This window comes from Lonchura striata, chromosome Z (assembly GCF_050655825.1).
Source record: "Lonchura striata isolate lonStrDom1 chromosome Z, ASM5065582v1, whole genome shotgun sequence".
In the NCBI taxonomy this organism is placed as follows: domain Eukaryota; kingdom Metazoa; phylum Chordata; class Aves; order Passeriformes; family Estrildidae; genus Lonchura; species Lonchura striata.
The window spans coordinates 85350278-85368762 of NC_140740.1; the positions used below are offsets into that span (position 1 = coordinate 85350278).

General features: G+C 38.3%; 1 protein-coding gene across 2 annotated transcripts in view; it reads right to left on the reverse strand.

The window, feature by feature from the left end:
• SMAD2 (SMAD family member 2) overlaps positions 1–18485 on the reverse strand; it is a 48973-nt gene that overhangs the window by 20786 nt on the left and 9702 nt on the right. For both annotated transcript variants that reach the window (XM_021535533.3, XM_021535532.3), the window contains exon 2: positions 17678–17967. In XM_021535533.3, coding sequence (XP_021391208.1) covers positions 17678–17910 — 233 coding nt within the window. In that variant the 5' untranslated portion in view covers positions 17911–17967. The remainder of the gene's footprint in view (positions 1–17677; positions 17968–18485) is intronic.

Consider the following 18485-nt stretch of genomic DNA (forward strand, 5'->3'; position numbering starts at 1 on the left):
AGTACACAGTATGCCTTCACTTCTTCCATGTCATCATTTCCTTTAACAGGAAAATCTGAGCTCCTAGAAACCTATACTCGGGGCAAGAAATTACCTACACAGCAATGAGCTCTAGCAAGGCTTCACAATTTTCACACAAAATGCCAAAAATTGTCTGTCTTTCTTAAGTAAGACAGAAAACACTGATAGGCACAGAAGAAAAATGTGGACACAAGACAACTCCAATTATTGAAGACAATCTGCAAGTATTTGTATTGCCTTATCTATATGGCACAGATGATGTTCCTCAGTCATTTTTTCACTACCTTAGTGGAATAACAGATAACTCTAAGTCTACTACAAAAATTGGACTATCAAATCCTGGTAGAAATACAAATAAATTATTGATCTGCCCACTACAAATTAACATAGAAAACAGTTTGTGCTACACTCATGAGTAAGCAAAAAAAAGTTTTATTGTAGTGTACTTCAACCAGAGAAACAATGTCCCTATCAAAAATCAATAACAACAAAACCTACATGAATGAAATAGTTTAAAGAAATGCACTATACTGATCTTCATGAGTCCAAAAATACACGTGGACCTCATATCAGCTAGAATACACTGCCCAAAACCAAGTTCTTATATTTGATATGTTTAGGTGGTAAAGGACTGCAGGAGAACACCAAACAGGATAAGATGACCTTTGACAGCACAGCCTCACCTCAGTGAATATAGAAAGACATTTGCATCTTGGCTTGTGGCAGTAGTAACTGTAGCTAGAAACATCAGCAGCTGGAGATGTATATACACAGATCAATCCACAATCCCCTCACTCATGTCCAGATGCCAGCTATTAAAGCCTACTGGTACTCAGCATAGGCTGCTTAATTAGGATCAGTTTCTCAATGCAGTTAAAAGCCAGATGTACTGATCTGCAGATCCAAGCAAGTATGTGCAAGTATTGATCAGATATTCATGGCCACAGCATCAACAAGCTCAGGTCTACATATAGCACTGCACATCCTCCAGGACATCCCTGCACCTTCTCCAAGAGCACTTACAAAGTAGGAGACACAAAAAGGGATAAAGGTGATAGATCTTGTCAACAATATTCATTTTTACAGAGATATTGTTTACTTGAGGCTGTAACCAAAAAACATGAAACCAGCAGAGTTTTAATCATATCTTGCATGTGATAGTTTTGGTGCACACCAAAACTATCACACGGTTGGGCTGACCTAGGTATATTACAGGTTTTTGCTACTATGAAGTTATTACCAATTATTACTGAGAAACAGAATGAACAAATAACTACCATACCACTATTTACAGTGTTAGCAACTCTGTGTGCTCAAGGTACTTTTTGTACTAAATTAAGCACTTGCAACAAGTACAACATCAGATTAAAGCAGGCAGAACCACTTCAAAGATATTTACATATTAAGTACCAAAAACTCTATAGAGAAGTGGTAAAATAGTGTCAGAATTCATATATAACTGTAGTTACACATTTTTTCTTCAAAGTCTTGCAAGGTGGAACAGCTCTAAAGGAGCTGAAAGGCACTGAGTTCAGCTGGCAGCCTCCTCTTTACCTGAAGTGGTAGCACTAGAAATATGACAAATAAAACCTGAAATGCAAATAGCACTGTGCTAGTCAAAGCCCACATTATACAGAAAACATTAAGAAATAGTCTTGGACATTTAATTTGCTTATTTGTGAAGTATTACACTGAGCCCCTAATATCCTTCCTGAATCTTTCACATCTTTCAGAATCTGCAGCCACTAACAAGTCTGCCGAGTTCATCTTCAAGGCAATCTTCTCCATTTGCCTTTCTCCTGCATCTTATAATCATGAGTCTTTCTCCCACTGAATCTAATTTGTCTGCCCGGACATTTTCTGAGGCATTTGTAGTGCTGGAGCTGTGGCTGAAATGAAAAATAATTTCAGCAATCTCTGACAGTACTACATTTATCCCTTTTAAAATGGGAGATGAGAATCAATTTTCCAATTCTAGAATTCTCATGCAAAGTCTTTTTTACAGAAGTGAGCCTGATGTTGGCTTTCACTGTTTTCACACAAAGACTAAACAAGAAAAATTACAACAACAAAAATGATCAGATTTTTCACTTGAATTAGAGAAGTTACTTGTACAAGCACACAGGCACCTTTATACCTGCCTAACATTTACTAGGCTTACAACTTTGACTCTTATTTTGCCAAGTAGGCAAAAAAGAGGCAGAAAATTTGCTTCAAGAGCTACACCAAGCTATCCAAATTAGAGTTAGAGCAGTAAGAAATGGCCATCAGACTTATGGAATCCCATTTTCTCACAACAAATGGGCAATGCCAGTGCTCTAGCATTGCTCATGGCTGCTTCTGTAAAATTTACCTAACAAAACAGGTTGAAGTCTGCAAACTCCAGATTTGTACTTCGTATACAAGATCTGGGCCTTTGTTTTTAAAGAAATAAATCAATCTTGCTATGTAATGTCTTAGATCCAAGACTTCAGAGCAATGTAGTGAACAGGAAACCAAAGCAGGAGAACCACAATACTGACTTGGCCTCCAATTTATCACTCTTGTGGCTACACTGAAGCTGCATTCCTGAGGGTACAGTACCCATTACACGTCACTGATTCTACCTTTGAGAAATGGACCAGTGAATTGATGTATGGAAGAACAGAATCCTTCCTCTCATACCAGTTACATTCTTCCTGACACAATCGAGATTCAAGAACAGCTAAGAAGATATACCAAACCTTTGCAGTTAGCTGAGAAATGGTCTCAAAGTCTCCAGTAAAAGGAAAGACTGAAATGCTTAGGTGTAATAGAAATTAAACTAAATCAGCAATTAAAAACATTCACTAGCTTACATACATACATAGGCACTTGAGTATTGTACTCAAGCACAGACAGCTCCTACCAAACCTGCCTGATCATGGTTTCCTTAATTCTCTGTTTCAAATGAAAATATGTGTAGCTGCTTTTACATTCTGATTTGATAGTCCTTTCTGTATACTGACAATTAGCACTTTTCCCTATTACAGCCTGAAATGCCTACAAACCAGAGAGGAGCAATGCTAACTGTATTACCTGTCTCTCCAAGTAGCACCTTAGCTAGCTGCATTGCCAAGTGCCTGAACAAACACACTCTAAAATGCAGTCTGGTTGACCTAAATGCCTCAACTACTGAAATGCATGTTGCTTACGTTTCTTTTCCCCATGCTGGGGGTGACAGGGGAAAGGTTACTTGCACTATGCTGACTTAGGAAACACTAAAACAATCTGCAATAAGGACACGAATGCTGAGTTCCTTTCATGACGTATCTACCATACTCCTCCTTCAAATTATTTTGCATGCCTGCAGAACTGATCAATGTTTTTGCTTGCATCTCCAGCATTCCATATTACAGTGACATAATGTCATCTGCTCCCTTACATGCACAGAACCAGGCACACATATTCATCAAATGGAATGACTCAAAGCTACAGCAGCTCATTCCTGCTTGTCAATGACATCAAGTTATAGAGGTCCTGATCTCATTATTTTGCAACAGAAAATGCAAAGATTCAATAATTCAGTATGAAATAATGATTTCTCTTCCAATTATCTGCTAGAGGGATAACCAAGTAAGTTAACAAATGACAAATAAAATTCACAGGTATGAATTCCTTTTGAAAATTATCTATACCACTTCGTGGTAGTGCTTGGCCTTTAGAGGAGCTGGACAAAAGTTCTTCTATGGAGATGATTCTGTGAGAGAAGCTGGGGTAGAAAAGCAGACCCCTAGAAAAGTTCTGTTAAAGGGCTGTACTAGCAACCAGAGTAAATTATTATCTACATGTATTTACACATAACTATAGGTGGATAGTTTAGGTAGTTATAGGTAGTTTTCCACCAGAATCTTCCATTCTTCAAAGGAGAAACAGAGCCTGGCAAGCCTAGGAAAAGGATACCAAGTAATGTCTTACAATGCCCTGGACTGAATCTTCTTGCAGCACCAAAAGCACAGATTTCTCTCTTAGCACAAACTCAGTAAAACAATAGTAAAAGTGTGTGCTGGGCACTGATCATCTACAACTAGGAGTGCTTTCTCAAGTGTCTCTAACCCCTTAGATTTACTTATTTAAGCAACTGGCCTTAATATAGTTACTAATTTTTTTTTTTATTGCTTTTCCCCCTTCCCCAGAATCCAAAAGCAGACTTTTATGCTTCAAGCAGAAGACACAGATTACTTGCTGAAAACTGAGCCACTACCTTATCTCCCTCCCTCCCCCTACCCCACAGGCACGTTCAAGACACACTACATGTAGCCAAGAAAGATGTATTTATGTATGTGCATATTTAGTGAATATAAATCAGGAACCATTACACAACCTCTCATCTTTCAGAATGCTTTTACGAATAAAGTTTACATAGAACTTTATAAAGTATATTCAAAACCATTACATCAAATACAAAATGCAGCATCTGAACCAAGGAAAATGACTTAATAACCTTCCTTATAAATAGATGTATGCTAAAAAAATTAACACATCAAAATAGCCAGAAAAGCAGGAGGCACAGGATGCAATTAACCTCTCTGACACTGTGGGAAAAGAAAAAAAGTCATTGAATAACTCCCATTTACTTCAGATTAAAACTTCAAGGATGTCCACAGGGGACATGAAAGTGGAACGTGATGTACAAAAGATACTGTTAAGCCCAGCATTTGAGCTGCCCAGGGCTGGTTCCAGGGCCCGTAGCTAGTTTTCTCTAGTAATGCTGAGTGCCAGGCCAACAAGTGATCTTGATTAACAGTATATGCTTCTGTTGCCTTTGCTAAAGGAACACTTCTTCCTGGTCACATGTGCAACAAACTGCCTACACAGGCAAAAATACAGATATAAGGCTCTTCAAAGCACTTTATTATCCTCCCTTCTTCCAAATCCTGACATGCTACCCCAGTGCTGTCAGACAGAAAAAAACAGTCAACAATAATCAGTGCCACCTTTATTTTTCTCTCAATGCTAGGAGATCCTGGAAGGATAGCACCTCAAAGTTCAAGAGCAATTTTCCTAGGATACTATGGAAACCAAGCTGAAGGAAAATATTCCTTTCTTTTCTCATTGTCCATATGGTCTGTTCAGACACAGATCTGATCAATGAGTTTCTACTCTCTGCTCAAAGGCAGGTGGGGAGTAGAGCCTAAAACTTCTAAATGAGAAGGTCAAGCAACACAGAGGTGGTGTCAGGACTGAGAAATAAAAGGCATGCAGTGAGGCTCAGCCTCCTTCAAGACTCAGTAGGGAGCTGGCCACGAGTCTTACGCTCAAAGACCAAAGGTGTGGAGCTTCCAAAAGCAGCCCACGGAAATCATGAGCTAACAGCTTTGCTGGGAAACTTGCCCTGCAGTTCATTCCCTGTTCCCAACCAAACACCACAGCTTTCAGCAGCTCTGCATCTTACAAACAATGAGGAAGTCTAACTGGAGATGAGAAGAACCTAAGCATGGAAAAACTGTCCTAGTCACGTTTCAAAACAGCCAAGACCAATCACTCCTAGATGCCCTGTATCTAGCGAAGATGACAAGTGTACAAGTGCATCCACAATGGCAGCTCTCTAAAGACTAACCAAGGGATGGAAGGAACCCAACAAAAAAAAAAACAAACCAAAACAAATTAAAAAAACCAACCAACCAAACAAAAAAAACCACTCAAAAAAAACCCCCAAAAAAACCCCCAAAAATAAAAAGAAACAACCAACCCCCCCCCCCCCAAAAAAAAAAATCCCACACAACAAAACCAACAATAAAGAAAAACCTATTGCCATGTGAACTCACTGAGGATGTGGATGTGGATGTCTATGCTTTAAAATGGCATTCTTGAATTGGGAACTTGGAATTCTTACACTGCTTTCCTTTGTTACACTATTGTTACACTATATGTAACCAGTAAAGGTTTTCTAACTGCTTCAGTTTCACATCTTTAGAAACCTAAACTACTCTATGATAACATCAGACAGTGGGTTAAGATGACACGCAGTGCATTTTCACAGGTTAATGCTGCATCATTCTTTACAGACCTGAAAATCAGAAATATCCAAGGACAAAGTACCTGTATATGAAGACCTATCCATCACAATATCGGCTGATATATCCAAACAAATTGGTTTGTTAATAGCAGCCAAATTGCACAGAAGATCATACTTCCAACAGACATTAAAAAAATTACCCTTATCTCAAATTCTCTAACCAGTGTTAAGTCACAGTAAGTGCTGTGAAAGCTTTCCCCACAAGCTAGCAGGTACAACTACCAAGCAAGGGCCAAGTCAAGTAATTTTTCTCAAGGAGTCCACCATCCTCCAAGTGGGTGAGTGGCTGGTGCTACCATCTGCGTGGGCTGTTTTGCAACTGATATACAGCTGAAAAAACATGAGATGTTTTGATCAACCTTCCTGATCTACTGTGTATTTGGGGTAGTGGGGAGATTAGCCCTTCAAGTTAATTGTCCACAGTGCTCAAAAAGTATGTTACCTTGGCAAAAAGATTACTCTTGGAACAACAGTTACAGGACCTTTAAATATCTCATTTCAAACTGAACTTTCCTCTGGACAGCCCTTATGAATTACACACCCAACTCAAGAAACTCAAGAAGAAAAGCAGAGGTTAAATGCTATTAAATGCTCAATGCAGGGAGGCCACTACAATCCCTGCTGCAGCCCAAGCCATGCACACCTGGAAGAAAACTGGTGAAGCAGAGAATACACTGACCTTGATCCATATCCAAAACAGCAGACTGTCTTTTTGAAAACATAAAGAAATACCAATTATTACATAGCTGAATTATAAGTGTTTCCTACAAGGAATTTCACATGAAGTTAAAGTTTGAGCCTTAGAGAAAGCTTCTCCAAGCAACATACTCAGGCTGAGAAATGAATGGTACTTGTGACATCACTTTTTGGCAAAAAAAAAAAATACAAAATTATGTCTGACAATACCCTCACCAACACTGACAATGCCCATATTTCATGATGAAAATAAAGAAAACTCACAACTAGCAAGGAAGCCATAAAAAGCCTTTTAGAGTTGCATTGTTCAAATAGAATAAAGCAGTATCTTATTTTTAAAATGCACATTCCATGTTTGTTTAGATATTATATTACTTTATATGCTTTTTGTAAGACAAAAATCAAGAAGGGAATAGTCAAGGTGCCTAGCTAGAAGCCTCTAGTCTCCTCTGGCCTAGAAGAGAATATGGGACCCTACAGCATATACTGTCATCAGAAAATTGAAATATGCAGGAGACACCTCTAGAATAAGAACCACAGTTACTTCCTGAGCTTTGCTGACTAGAGCTTAGGCAGAAAGGATGTGCTAAGACCTTGGCCAAGTCCTGAAGTCTTCGACATCTTGCTCATGATCCACACCCACAACATGCATCTCAAGACTGTGCCCACAAGTCCTCTTGCCTCACATCCAATTGCTTAACAGGTAAAGCACTTTCCCAGGACATCCAACAGTTTCTTTTCCTCACTCCACCCACCAGAAGTCAGCCCTGCCTGATCTACCACCACCTGTCCTTTGCTGAGGGTGCAGTTGCCCTGCTCTCCCTCTCTGTCCTATGGCAACCAAAAAGATGAGTTTCAAAGGCTTAAGGAAAACCAACATTTAAGTTAACAAATACATGGATTTTGCTGGAAGGAAAGCTGCTTAGATCCTTCTTGGAATGTCTGTGGTTGTTGGCCAAAACATTGAGGGGTTCCCAGAGGATTAACAAATACATCAGCACTCAACTCCAGTAAAAATGTCTTCGCATCAGCAAACAGAATTACAGAATTTTTTTAAATGACTGCCATTAATGCAGCTTGATCTAGGTAGAGCTCTTCTGTTTCCCTCCTATATTCATCTAATTGAGACATACAGTGGACAGCAAGTTTTGGGCACTAAATGTATTTAGACAAGGCATCAATCTGCAAGACAGGTACATGGGACAAACAGAACATTCAAAATTAGAATGCAAAAGAACTAAAAAAGCATTTTTGTTAGTGGTTTTGTGGAATTCATGTTCATGGACACATGTGAATTCCCTTCCCTGGTATGGCTGTTCAGTTTATATTCAAGTTCTCCCCACTGTAGCAGAAATGGATATTTATGACATAAAAAGAGTAAAGAATTATCAATGAACTTGGGTGACTGGAGGCTGTGCTGCTGCAGGTCATGCAAACACTGCAAGGTTCAGAAGCCACTCCTGAAAAATGCAGTTGGAGACCATGAGAGGAACATTTGAGCAGTCCATTAGAGACAAGGCTTTTTCAGCCAAACACCTGAGTCAAAAACCATTTCAAAACACAACTTTCTGTGTCACAAAGCTGCAAGATTCCATATCAGTTGGTGTAAGCCTTTCTTCGTGTTCAAACCTTCAAAACTACAGCATGAGTTGAGATTATTTCAAGTATCAGAGGAACTCAACTTGAAGCCTTCCACAAACTAAGGGAAAGTAAAGAAAAGTTCTGGGAGTCAACTCAGTAACTGAACTAAACAGTAACTTTGAAATTCTGCATTGAACCTGTGTATGCTTCATTTGCACCAGGCTCTCTGTATCCAGTACTCAAGAAAAGAACAAACCAAGCACTGAAAAGGGGGCCCGTTTCCCTACAATTATGAGCAAAGATTTTAAGTGAAAATTTTCAACTTTAGTTCTAAGACCTGCTTGTACATTTTGTAATGCAAAGTCACAGTTTGAAGGATCTTTTCTGCATAAATGCTGAAGTCAGATTACTGTGCAGCACTTGTTCAAGGGGATTTCCCCAACCTCATTGTTCTTCTGCCAATTTCAAAGCATATGCAGCGAGATGTGAACTTACTCCAGCTCCTGATTGTTCTCTTGTATCCTGCCAGTCAGCTTCAAACAATGCAACATGACAGAAGCCAAAGAAAGCTGTTCATGATGAGACTACAGCATTGTACAAAGTAAATTTTAAAAGATTTCCACCAATCAGGAATGCAACTGAGTCTGAGTAAGTGGGAAAAAAACCCCCAAGTAGTAAACAAGACATGGGAAATTACTTTTATTAAATTAGCAGGTGTACATTACAAGTGGGATTAAATCAGTAGGGAGCCTATTAACCAGCTATTTGTGTTCAAAGCTGCAGCAGTAAAGGAACTGCAGTATCTTGTTTAGTTATAAATTCCTCCTAGCCTAACAGCCTGAGCAACATATTTGGGAAGCTTTTAATGTAAAATTGGGTGGGTTGTCATAAAACATTCACACCAGTAAAAACAGCATTCAGGTGTTTTGCTACCAAGAAAACTAAAATGGCTGACTTCTAGAGAAGAACATAATGAGGAGAAGAATCTTCAACACACTGAATAGCTGGCCAGTTATAAAGTTATGAGTTACCACAGCAAGCTAGGGAACAGTTTAGCATAGACTGAGTAAAGACTGATTCCTTTATTGGAAAAAAAACCCAACTATTTATGAGATAATTTTGGGCTCAATATTGGCATTAAAGCATAGTCAACTTTTTTTTTTTTGCGTTACTAATACATCTTAATGGCAGCATGAACTGTCACGATGCAGGTATTACTCTTCAGCACTTTCTACCAGAACCTGCTGTGTAGTTAAGTTGCGAAAGTAAATGCAAGAAGCCTCAGCATCAGTTGTTAACCTGACAATTAACTGCATATTAAAAAAAATCCCCCCCCAAAAAAACCAAAACAACAAAAAACAAAACCCACACCCAAACCACAAAGGCAAGCTTTAACACTTATTTTTGATTCAGATTTTTCCTACTTTTTACCATTAAGGCAATCCTAATGATGAGCAGCATTAACTTGAAAAAAAGAACTTTCACAAACCCTAACCACTCACATTTTCACCCCCCCAAAATTTGCTTTCACATCACTGATACTGCAACAGCAAAAAATGCTTTAAGCTTACTCTCTAAACAATTAATACACCTTATAGCAGTGAATGTGGCATTACTACAATCCTTAGAAATAGATATCTCCATTCATAGAGAGAAAAATAACAGCAGATTAGAAACTTAGGTTACCTGTGAAAAGGAAGGAAATCGAAGGCCAAAATCCACATTCCCCCAGCCTGTATCCAGAATTCCAGTTAGTATACAATATAACCCTTAAAATTCAACATTTCTTCCATCTGACTCTAAAGACAAGCTCCTTTGGACTATACCACATTTTGCTCCTTGCTAAGTATCTTTCACATTTGTATTTTTATACATTGACCTAGCTCAAATGACATGCCAATACTCTCTGCTTGGCACACCAACTCTAACAAATTATGTGGGTAAGTCACATGGCTTCCTGAATTGCACGAGCTTAAAACTGGCAGCCCTAAGTATCTTTGTTTAATACTCTAAGACTTCCTTTTTCAGGATGACATCATTATAAGATGCTGTAACCTGAGCTATGCCTACACCAAAGCTTAACCTCAGCTACAGCGATTCAGTCCTCACCCCCAGCCACAGCTGTGCCGCAAAATAAGTTAATAGCTATGTTTCGGTATTTGTAATTAAACCTCACTCAATTATACTTGAACACAATTGCTATTCTTAATTTCAGTAAAAAGTTAATCCCATTCCACCCTGTGCCATGGGCAGAGACAGCTTCCACTATTCCAGGTTGCTCCAAGCCCAGTCCAACCTGGCCTGGGACACTTCCAGGGATCCAGGGGCAGCCACAGCTGCTCTGGGCACCCTGTGCCAGGGCTGCCCATCTTCACAGGGAATAATCCTTCTCAGTATCACATCAAATCCAGCCCCCTGGCAGTGGGAAGCCATTCCCTGTGTCCTGTCACTCCAGGCCCCTGTCCAAAGTCCCATTCTTGCAGTCCATTTAAGGTATCTGAAGAAGCTCTAAGGTACCCCTGAAGAGAGACTATTCCAGTAGTAAGTGGCAGTAGAGGAAAACAAAGCTATTAGAGGAAAAAAAAGCATTACCTTGTGCTTATATCAATCCTGCGTACTACTCCACACATAAAATATGGCAACATCATTAATCAAATAGAAGAAAATTAACAAAATTTGCTTTTAGACTATAATGTGGGAATTCTCTTAATAAAAGAAGAAACAACAGTATTTAACATTACCAATATTGCTATATTAATTGCTAAACTCTAGTTTAGACATTAAGTTTCATAGAGCCTTGAAGTCAAACTTCATGTGAATTTTTATTTCCCACTGTATGTCCATGCAGCATCTAAAGGTGTTTTTCAGCCTAGAGTTAAAACATGTCCTTTTACATAATTAGGGCAGCATCCTTTTGTCTATAACCACATCCTTTAGTCTTTTACAGAGAATAATATTTAAGTTCTACCATAATTATGGGACTGCAGACTAAGGGCAGTCTGATTCTCCTGTTGCACCTTTCCAATGAGCACATCCAGAGTATTCACAGCACCAGGTATCATAAGGAGGAGCACAAGATTATGAAGCTAATCTTGGCCAACACTCCCCAGAATCTCAGCTGTTTCTTCTAACAATTTCAGAAAAGATTTCTTTAGCTTTGTTTTAAAGAATTTTTTTTACTGAAATTTGAACAAGAGAAAAGCAGATGGGGCTCTACTTCATCCTCAATAATGCTGTCATTAGAAAAGGGAGTCAGTTTATCAACAAACTATTAATGAACATATTATTCCTGTAATCTCAGCAACAAAAATAGTACTTTAGTGAACTTTAAAGCGTTATGTTAAATATCTATATATATTTTTGAAAGCTTAAGATGTTCAACTATAGTTTTCATGTATTTTCATTTACATCTAACTGAACACAGACTGAGAAACACTACATGGTTTGAGGATATTTTTTATATATTAAACTACGATTAAGAAAAACTGTCCATTGCCATCTTGAATATTGAATTATTCCATCTCTGCTACAAACTATCAGAAAGTGCCAAGTTTTGTTTCTGGGAAATCAGGATTCATCTCTGTCTGGATTGCAATGTTATTTTAGGGTCTACTATGCCAACCCAAGTGCCTACCACTGTCCTCTTCACTAACTCACTCATAGCTTAGCAGATGTTGGGAACTCTCCTAGAACAGTTCCCAAAGAAACTTTCCCTGCTTCCCAGTTTAATTGCTGAAATCACCCATGTCCTATGGCTTTAACCTGAGAAGGAATGGAGGAGTATCTGTACTGCTCTCCTCTGAAGTAACCTATTTTGGGGAAAGATATTAAAACCTGAAAACAATCTATTCTAGAAGCCACATCAGCTTGACAACTCTGCTCTATTAGTGATCAAAAGCATTCCTAAAACTAGGTTACTGCATGCAGCTATGTGATCACTTTCCTGACAAATATCCCCAAGAAAGTCAAGAAAACATGCTAACTGGTAGAAGGTTTGTTTTCTTCAATAAATACTGTTCTCTTTACACCTGAATTTACTTTTCACTCAGTTATGTGAAGAAAAAGGCATCAAAAAATCATAATTTTAAAAGATTTGCTGGTTTTCAAACAGCAGTTCCAAGTCAGTCTCCTATCTTTGAACAGGGCATTTATTTGCCCAGTGTACTGCTGCTGTTAACTCTTGTGTAGAGACTGTGATCTGCACCCATAAGTTCCATGTTTGGAGGCTCAGAGTAACTAATAAAGAGAGCCAACCTCCAGAAAACAACTTTAACTTGTGCCATAAGCCATGCCTAGGCCCCTTGTCTTATTCACAGTGCTAACTCCCTGCAGGGAACGAGGAAAGGGCTGGGGGCAAGCAATCAAAGGAATAACACTAATATAATAGAGAAACACAGTTTCTTCAAAGGATTTTGATAATGACAAATGGCCTTGTTTGATACATTTTCATCAGATTCTGCAGTTTTAATTACTGCAGAATACATCAGGAACACAGCAAAATTAAGATATACTGGATTTATTTCTTGGATACTTTAAGCAAGCCTAAGAAGAAGTTGTGTCAATAGCATTATTCACTTCAGCATCAAGAACAGTCTTTCAGGCTCAGAAGTCACATGGATATTTACTTCACAAAAAAAGCCCTAACCAAACAACAACCAAACCCAAAACCACTACAGCTTCAGATGAAATCAATGTATGCTATTGTGTTTTCACATTTTCTAAGAAAGAATACCAGAAAGGTATTCTGAATGCAATGCTTAAATAACAACACCTTATTTCCCCAGACAATCAGGGTGTAACCAATTCCATGGGAACAGTTAAAAAAATTACCAGCCTTCACTACCAGATGAAGTGAAAGTCATACAAGTATGGCTCTAAAATATTTGAAATATTACTACTTCCTCCTAAAAAACACAAAGCACCATCAATGTTAATAAAGTTGATCAGTAATTCCAAAAAATCACTTCATCTGTAACTGCTTCACATTCCCAAAACTCCCTCACAATCATCCACATTCCCAAAACCATGGGACCCATTGTAGGGTTTTCTGTTTGATTCTGAATGGTACGAGAATTCAGAATTCAGCTCATACTGGAAGCAGAAGTCAGGTGCTTTAGAAATCTAACTATGACTGTAAATTACATAGATCATCTACATTCTTACTCTCACCCTCTAAGTCAAAATTGGGAAGCTGCAGAAAAACAAGCAAAAAGAAGCTTGTAAAAACCATGGCACAGAGCAGCTCTCCTCATGTTAAACAAGAGGGACAGAAAGCACATGTAAGACCAGATAATACTAAAGCTCCAATGGCAAAGCAGGCTGAAAAGCAAGAGCGTGACAAGAGCATTAGCCCTTGCTCTGCTCTGGAAGCAACCTCTGTGTTTCACCTGAGACTCTGCAGCACCTGCATGGGTACCAGCAGCTCAGAAAGTCTCTGAGCTGCTATTTCAGAAAGCTGGTGCTTAAATCTTACTTCAGTCAAAAATCTGTCAGAGTGCTTTCCATCAAAGTTTAACGTTGCTCTGCTTTTGTGATGCAATTTAATATAAAGCAGCAGTAAAATTTATCTCCACTGCAGGAATTAAGGCCGCCAATAAAAGCCGAGATTCAATGTTAACAACAGCCCCACAAACAGTATCAAAACCAACTATATATAATAACTGTAATATGACAACTGCTATTAATGTCAACAAAAATTTGTCCAAATTCAGTGCTTCCCTTCCCTTAGCTTTTTTTTAAAATTTATTTCCAGTTTTGAAAATAAAGGAACTACAACAACATTATTCCAAACCCGACACAACCAAACCCTTTTTATTAGTTGTACAGTATAAGGTGCTTTACAAAAACAACTGTTTTTTGGTCTCATTTAAAAGAAGCAAAAAAAAGGCATAAGCATATCTGTACTCTTTTTAAGACAGAAAAACAACTCAGCTGATCACACAAAAATATTTGGATGCTGAAACTAGTTGTGTTTTCATACTCTGGATTCCAATTCTCTGTTACCACTGAAACAACTTTTTAAATAACAAAGATAAGACTATCAATATACCAGCTGAATATTCACTACATGGCATGGTTTTGTTTGTTAAGTGCTTGGATTTCACCCAGCACTAGTTACAAAGCATTTATAGACTGGATTTTGAGGAACCAAGTCTAGTGGAAGATGCTTCTGCACATGGCCATGGCAGAGGAGTTGGAGCTAGATCATCTTTAAGGTTCCCTTCAACCCAAACTAATCTAGGATTCTGAGATTCAAAAAATAATCCAGGCTAGGAAGGACAAAACTGCTCCATAAGAAGAAGGATGCTCACCCTATTTCTCCACTGACTGCATCTTCTGCCCATGTCAAATCTGCACGAGAGAGCATGAAGACAAGTTCTTAAATGCCACAAAATTCATTAGGTATTTTAGAAAAAGTGAACTCACGTGCCAATATTTAGTTTCAGAATACACAGGGATTATGTGATTAGAATCCCACTGGCTTGCTGGGAGGATTCAGCAAGATAACTACAAATTACTTAGAGGGCTAGTGTCAAAAGGACTTCTGTACTTATTTAGCCTCTGCTCTAGATTACTGACCCACTTATGAAGAGCTAAGCAGTCCTGCTGTGCAATGCCAACACCCACTCCATCTGTTTGCTTCTGCTTTCTCAGAACCTCCATTAGTCTCGTAAGAAGTTGTGTTAATTACCACAAGAGCAGCTTTTGTGTAGTACACACAGGATCAGCCTCCCTTAGTGTGCAGTCACCTTGACAAACAGCACAGGAGCAGAATAAACCTGATTCAGCACGATTATCAATGACACACAGTAAGAAATGCAGATTTCTGAGTAGGTGATTTTGTTCAAGCTGCTTCTCAGTTTCGTGAAAAGTCTGTGGGAGTTTGGATGCTTTAGGCTTAAATAATGAAAGAGTATACTAGAGCTAAACACTGTATCAAACCCTCTGGAAATCTCCCAGGGGACCAGAAACTTGTGAAACTGCAACTGAAACTTTTTTTTACGGAATAATGCAACAGTGACAAACAGAAGCATCCCACAACAGTTGTCAATATCTACACCAAATTAAAAAGCAGTAGTAAGTAAAACTAAAGCTAGCTAAAAAAAATCAACACACACAAAACCTCCCCCCCACCCCAAGCAGAACAACATTTGGAAACCTAGCCCAGCTGTCACATCAGAACTGCATCTCAGCAGCTTGGCACCACAAACTTCCTGCTGACTAGTAAGGAAAAAAGTTTCAAATTCAGCATTTTATTATTTATCCCTGCTGATCGGCAGATCTTTAAGACATTCATTAAAGTGGGTCTCAAGCAGTGGTTTCATTAACTTACTAAATCCAAGAACAGAATCTCCAAGAAGTCATTATAGTACTGAGCTGACATTCGTTATTTCTTGGGAACCCAAACTATTGCTGTCAAAGTCAAGTACTATCAACAAAACCCAGCCATGGAATTAAAAAATTCTGTATGGCACTGCTGGCAGCCCTGATATCGCCCTGCCCCTTAATGCCAAAATCATTTTTTAATTTAAAATGAAACCCTGTATAATAGCCAAAACCACCTGAAGAACTCTTCCTGGCTTACTCCTAAGATATTCAAGAGAAGTAAAATCCAGGTCCAGCTCTTTTTACAGCTGAATGGAGGACAGAGAACAGCAAGAACTGCTGGTCACAGAATATTTGTATTCCATTTTAATGAATTGCTTATTATGCCTACTTTAGCACAAAAGGTCATGCAAGCATTTCTACTATGAGTAGACTAGAGTCTACTCAAAAATAATGATGTATTAGAACACTGTTTGTATCTTCTAACAAAATTGATTGTAGACATCTACTTTTCTGAAATAGCAATATCTACTGTTCCAGTATCCCTGCAGGAGGGCTCTATGAAATCCAAGAGCTCTAGAATCTAGGTACACATTTTTATATCAAGTGCATTATATAACTTGTGTTGTATGAAACAACTCCCAATTAAGCACTTCATCTCAGTCTCAGTAAAGACTTGATAAATACATGAGGTCATCTTAAGAAATATATAACCACACAGGTTTCAGTCTTAGTCTGCTGACAATACACCAAGACAAGAAAGCGCTAATATTTTTTAATCTATTGTTTCCATCTGGCAAAAGGAAGAAAGCAGAATGGAAAACCAGAATTTTTTTTTTTTTGTATATTCTAGGGAAGAAAATACAAGCAGAGGGCAGCATTAGAAACAAAAGATGAACAGAAAATATGAAAATAAGAATTAAAATAGCCATTCATTCAGGGTATGCTCATGACTTTCCCAGACAGCTGTGTCAAATAGAAAACAGAATGCTGACACCATTATCAGATAACAGCTACAACACATTCAATATATGGAATCATTAGTGACACCAGTCAAATATGGTTTGCGCTGTGATTAATACAAAGTTTAAAAGTAGCTAGGCTGAATGCGCTAATACAGAAATGAAGTTCATAAACCAGATGTTGTTTCTCTTCCTATAAATAAATTTAATGTCAAGTCACTTAAATGCCCAGAAAAGAGAAATCTACCAACTTTTTCAGGGAAAAACACACCTGTGAAGTGATTTGATACTTCTGTCAGACACAATGAGCTTGCCCAGGCACCCCAGTGGGATTTCAGTGCAACATGAATCAAGAGCAGACTGCATTATACTTACAAACATAACCCTTGCTCTCGCACAGCAGTTGCTATGAATTAAGCTGGAAAAGTCAAAGGGGTAGAATGCAAGTTGTTTATCTAAATCTTTATGCAGCTCAGAAGAGCAATTCTAGAAATACCCCAAGTTCTTAAGAAAAAAATGTTTTCATTAAACAATAACAATAATTACAGTAAATAAACTGGTCTTCAGACAACCTGCCTCCAAATATAAAATCTCCCTTCAAAAGGGAGAATGGAGGCAGCTTGTACAATTTAAACTAGCAGATATAACTGAAAATAATTAGATAACTGAAGTGTTGACCAAGGAAAAACTAGTCTTCTGGTATTTTTTCACATAAAAGTGTTGGCTCAAGCACGTCCCCCTCCCCAAGAATTGACAGGGTTATTAAATAAAAGCATAAAGCAGTGCTACAAACTAAGAGCAGTGCTAAACATCATCAGAATACACACAAGCAGGACCCTACATATCAATGAAAATTGAAATGTAACAAAATTGTGACTTCACAAAGCATATGATTCCATTATAAGCAAGCACTGTATTAATCCAATACACAATTTAAATAACTTTAAAGAATCAAAGGCATGCAACTATTTTTTAGTCATTTGTTCACAGAAGGTCTGAACATCCATTTAGTCATTTCCTAAGTAGCTGTAACAATTTCATATACAGCACTTACCTTGGTATTGTCACGCATTTTGTATTGCAATTCTGAGTGGTAATTGCCTTCTCAAGCTCATCCAGCTGTCCTGTTTTCTTTAGCTTCTTGACCAAGCTTTTCACTGCTTTCTCACACCACTTTTCCTCCTGACCATTCTGCTCACCACCACCAGCCCCTGCAGTGCCACCAGCAGATTTTTTCCACCCCAGAAGTCTCTTCACAACCGGCGGAGTGAACGGCAATATGGACATGACTTTCACCAGACAAGACACTCAGCAAGCAATGAATTGGAGATTCCTGTCTCACCCCTAAAAATACAAACCAAAACAGGAGACACGTTAGCACTGAGGTTCCACATGAAACAAATACCTGTCTGCCCTTAGGACCTTTCACTGCTAAATGCCACAGGACACTGCATCCAAAAAAAAAAACAAAAAAAACAAAAAAAAAAAAAAAAAACAAAAAACAAACCAGATAAATAGCTCAGAAGTAAGTCTGTATCACAGTTAGCTACTACATAAATAAAGATCAAGTCAGCTGTAGACTCAGCAGCTAACACAGACCAAGATTGCTACTGGAACAGAAAATTAATTTTTTTCTCAAGTCTTTCCTGACTGAAGCAAACTTTGCAAATACAGAAGGTAACTTGAGTCTAGCTTTGTACCTAGGCTAGCTGGTTTAAGTAATTTATTAATATTTTCCACACTGAAAGACATGCATGTTCTGCCCATATCCAAATTAATTTAGGAGGTGAAATTGTGTTTGGAAGGTGATTTAGTCATTATGGCTTGATAAAAACCTTCCAACAGCCAGTCATTTCACAAAC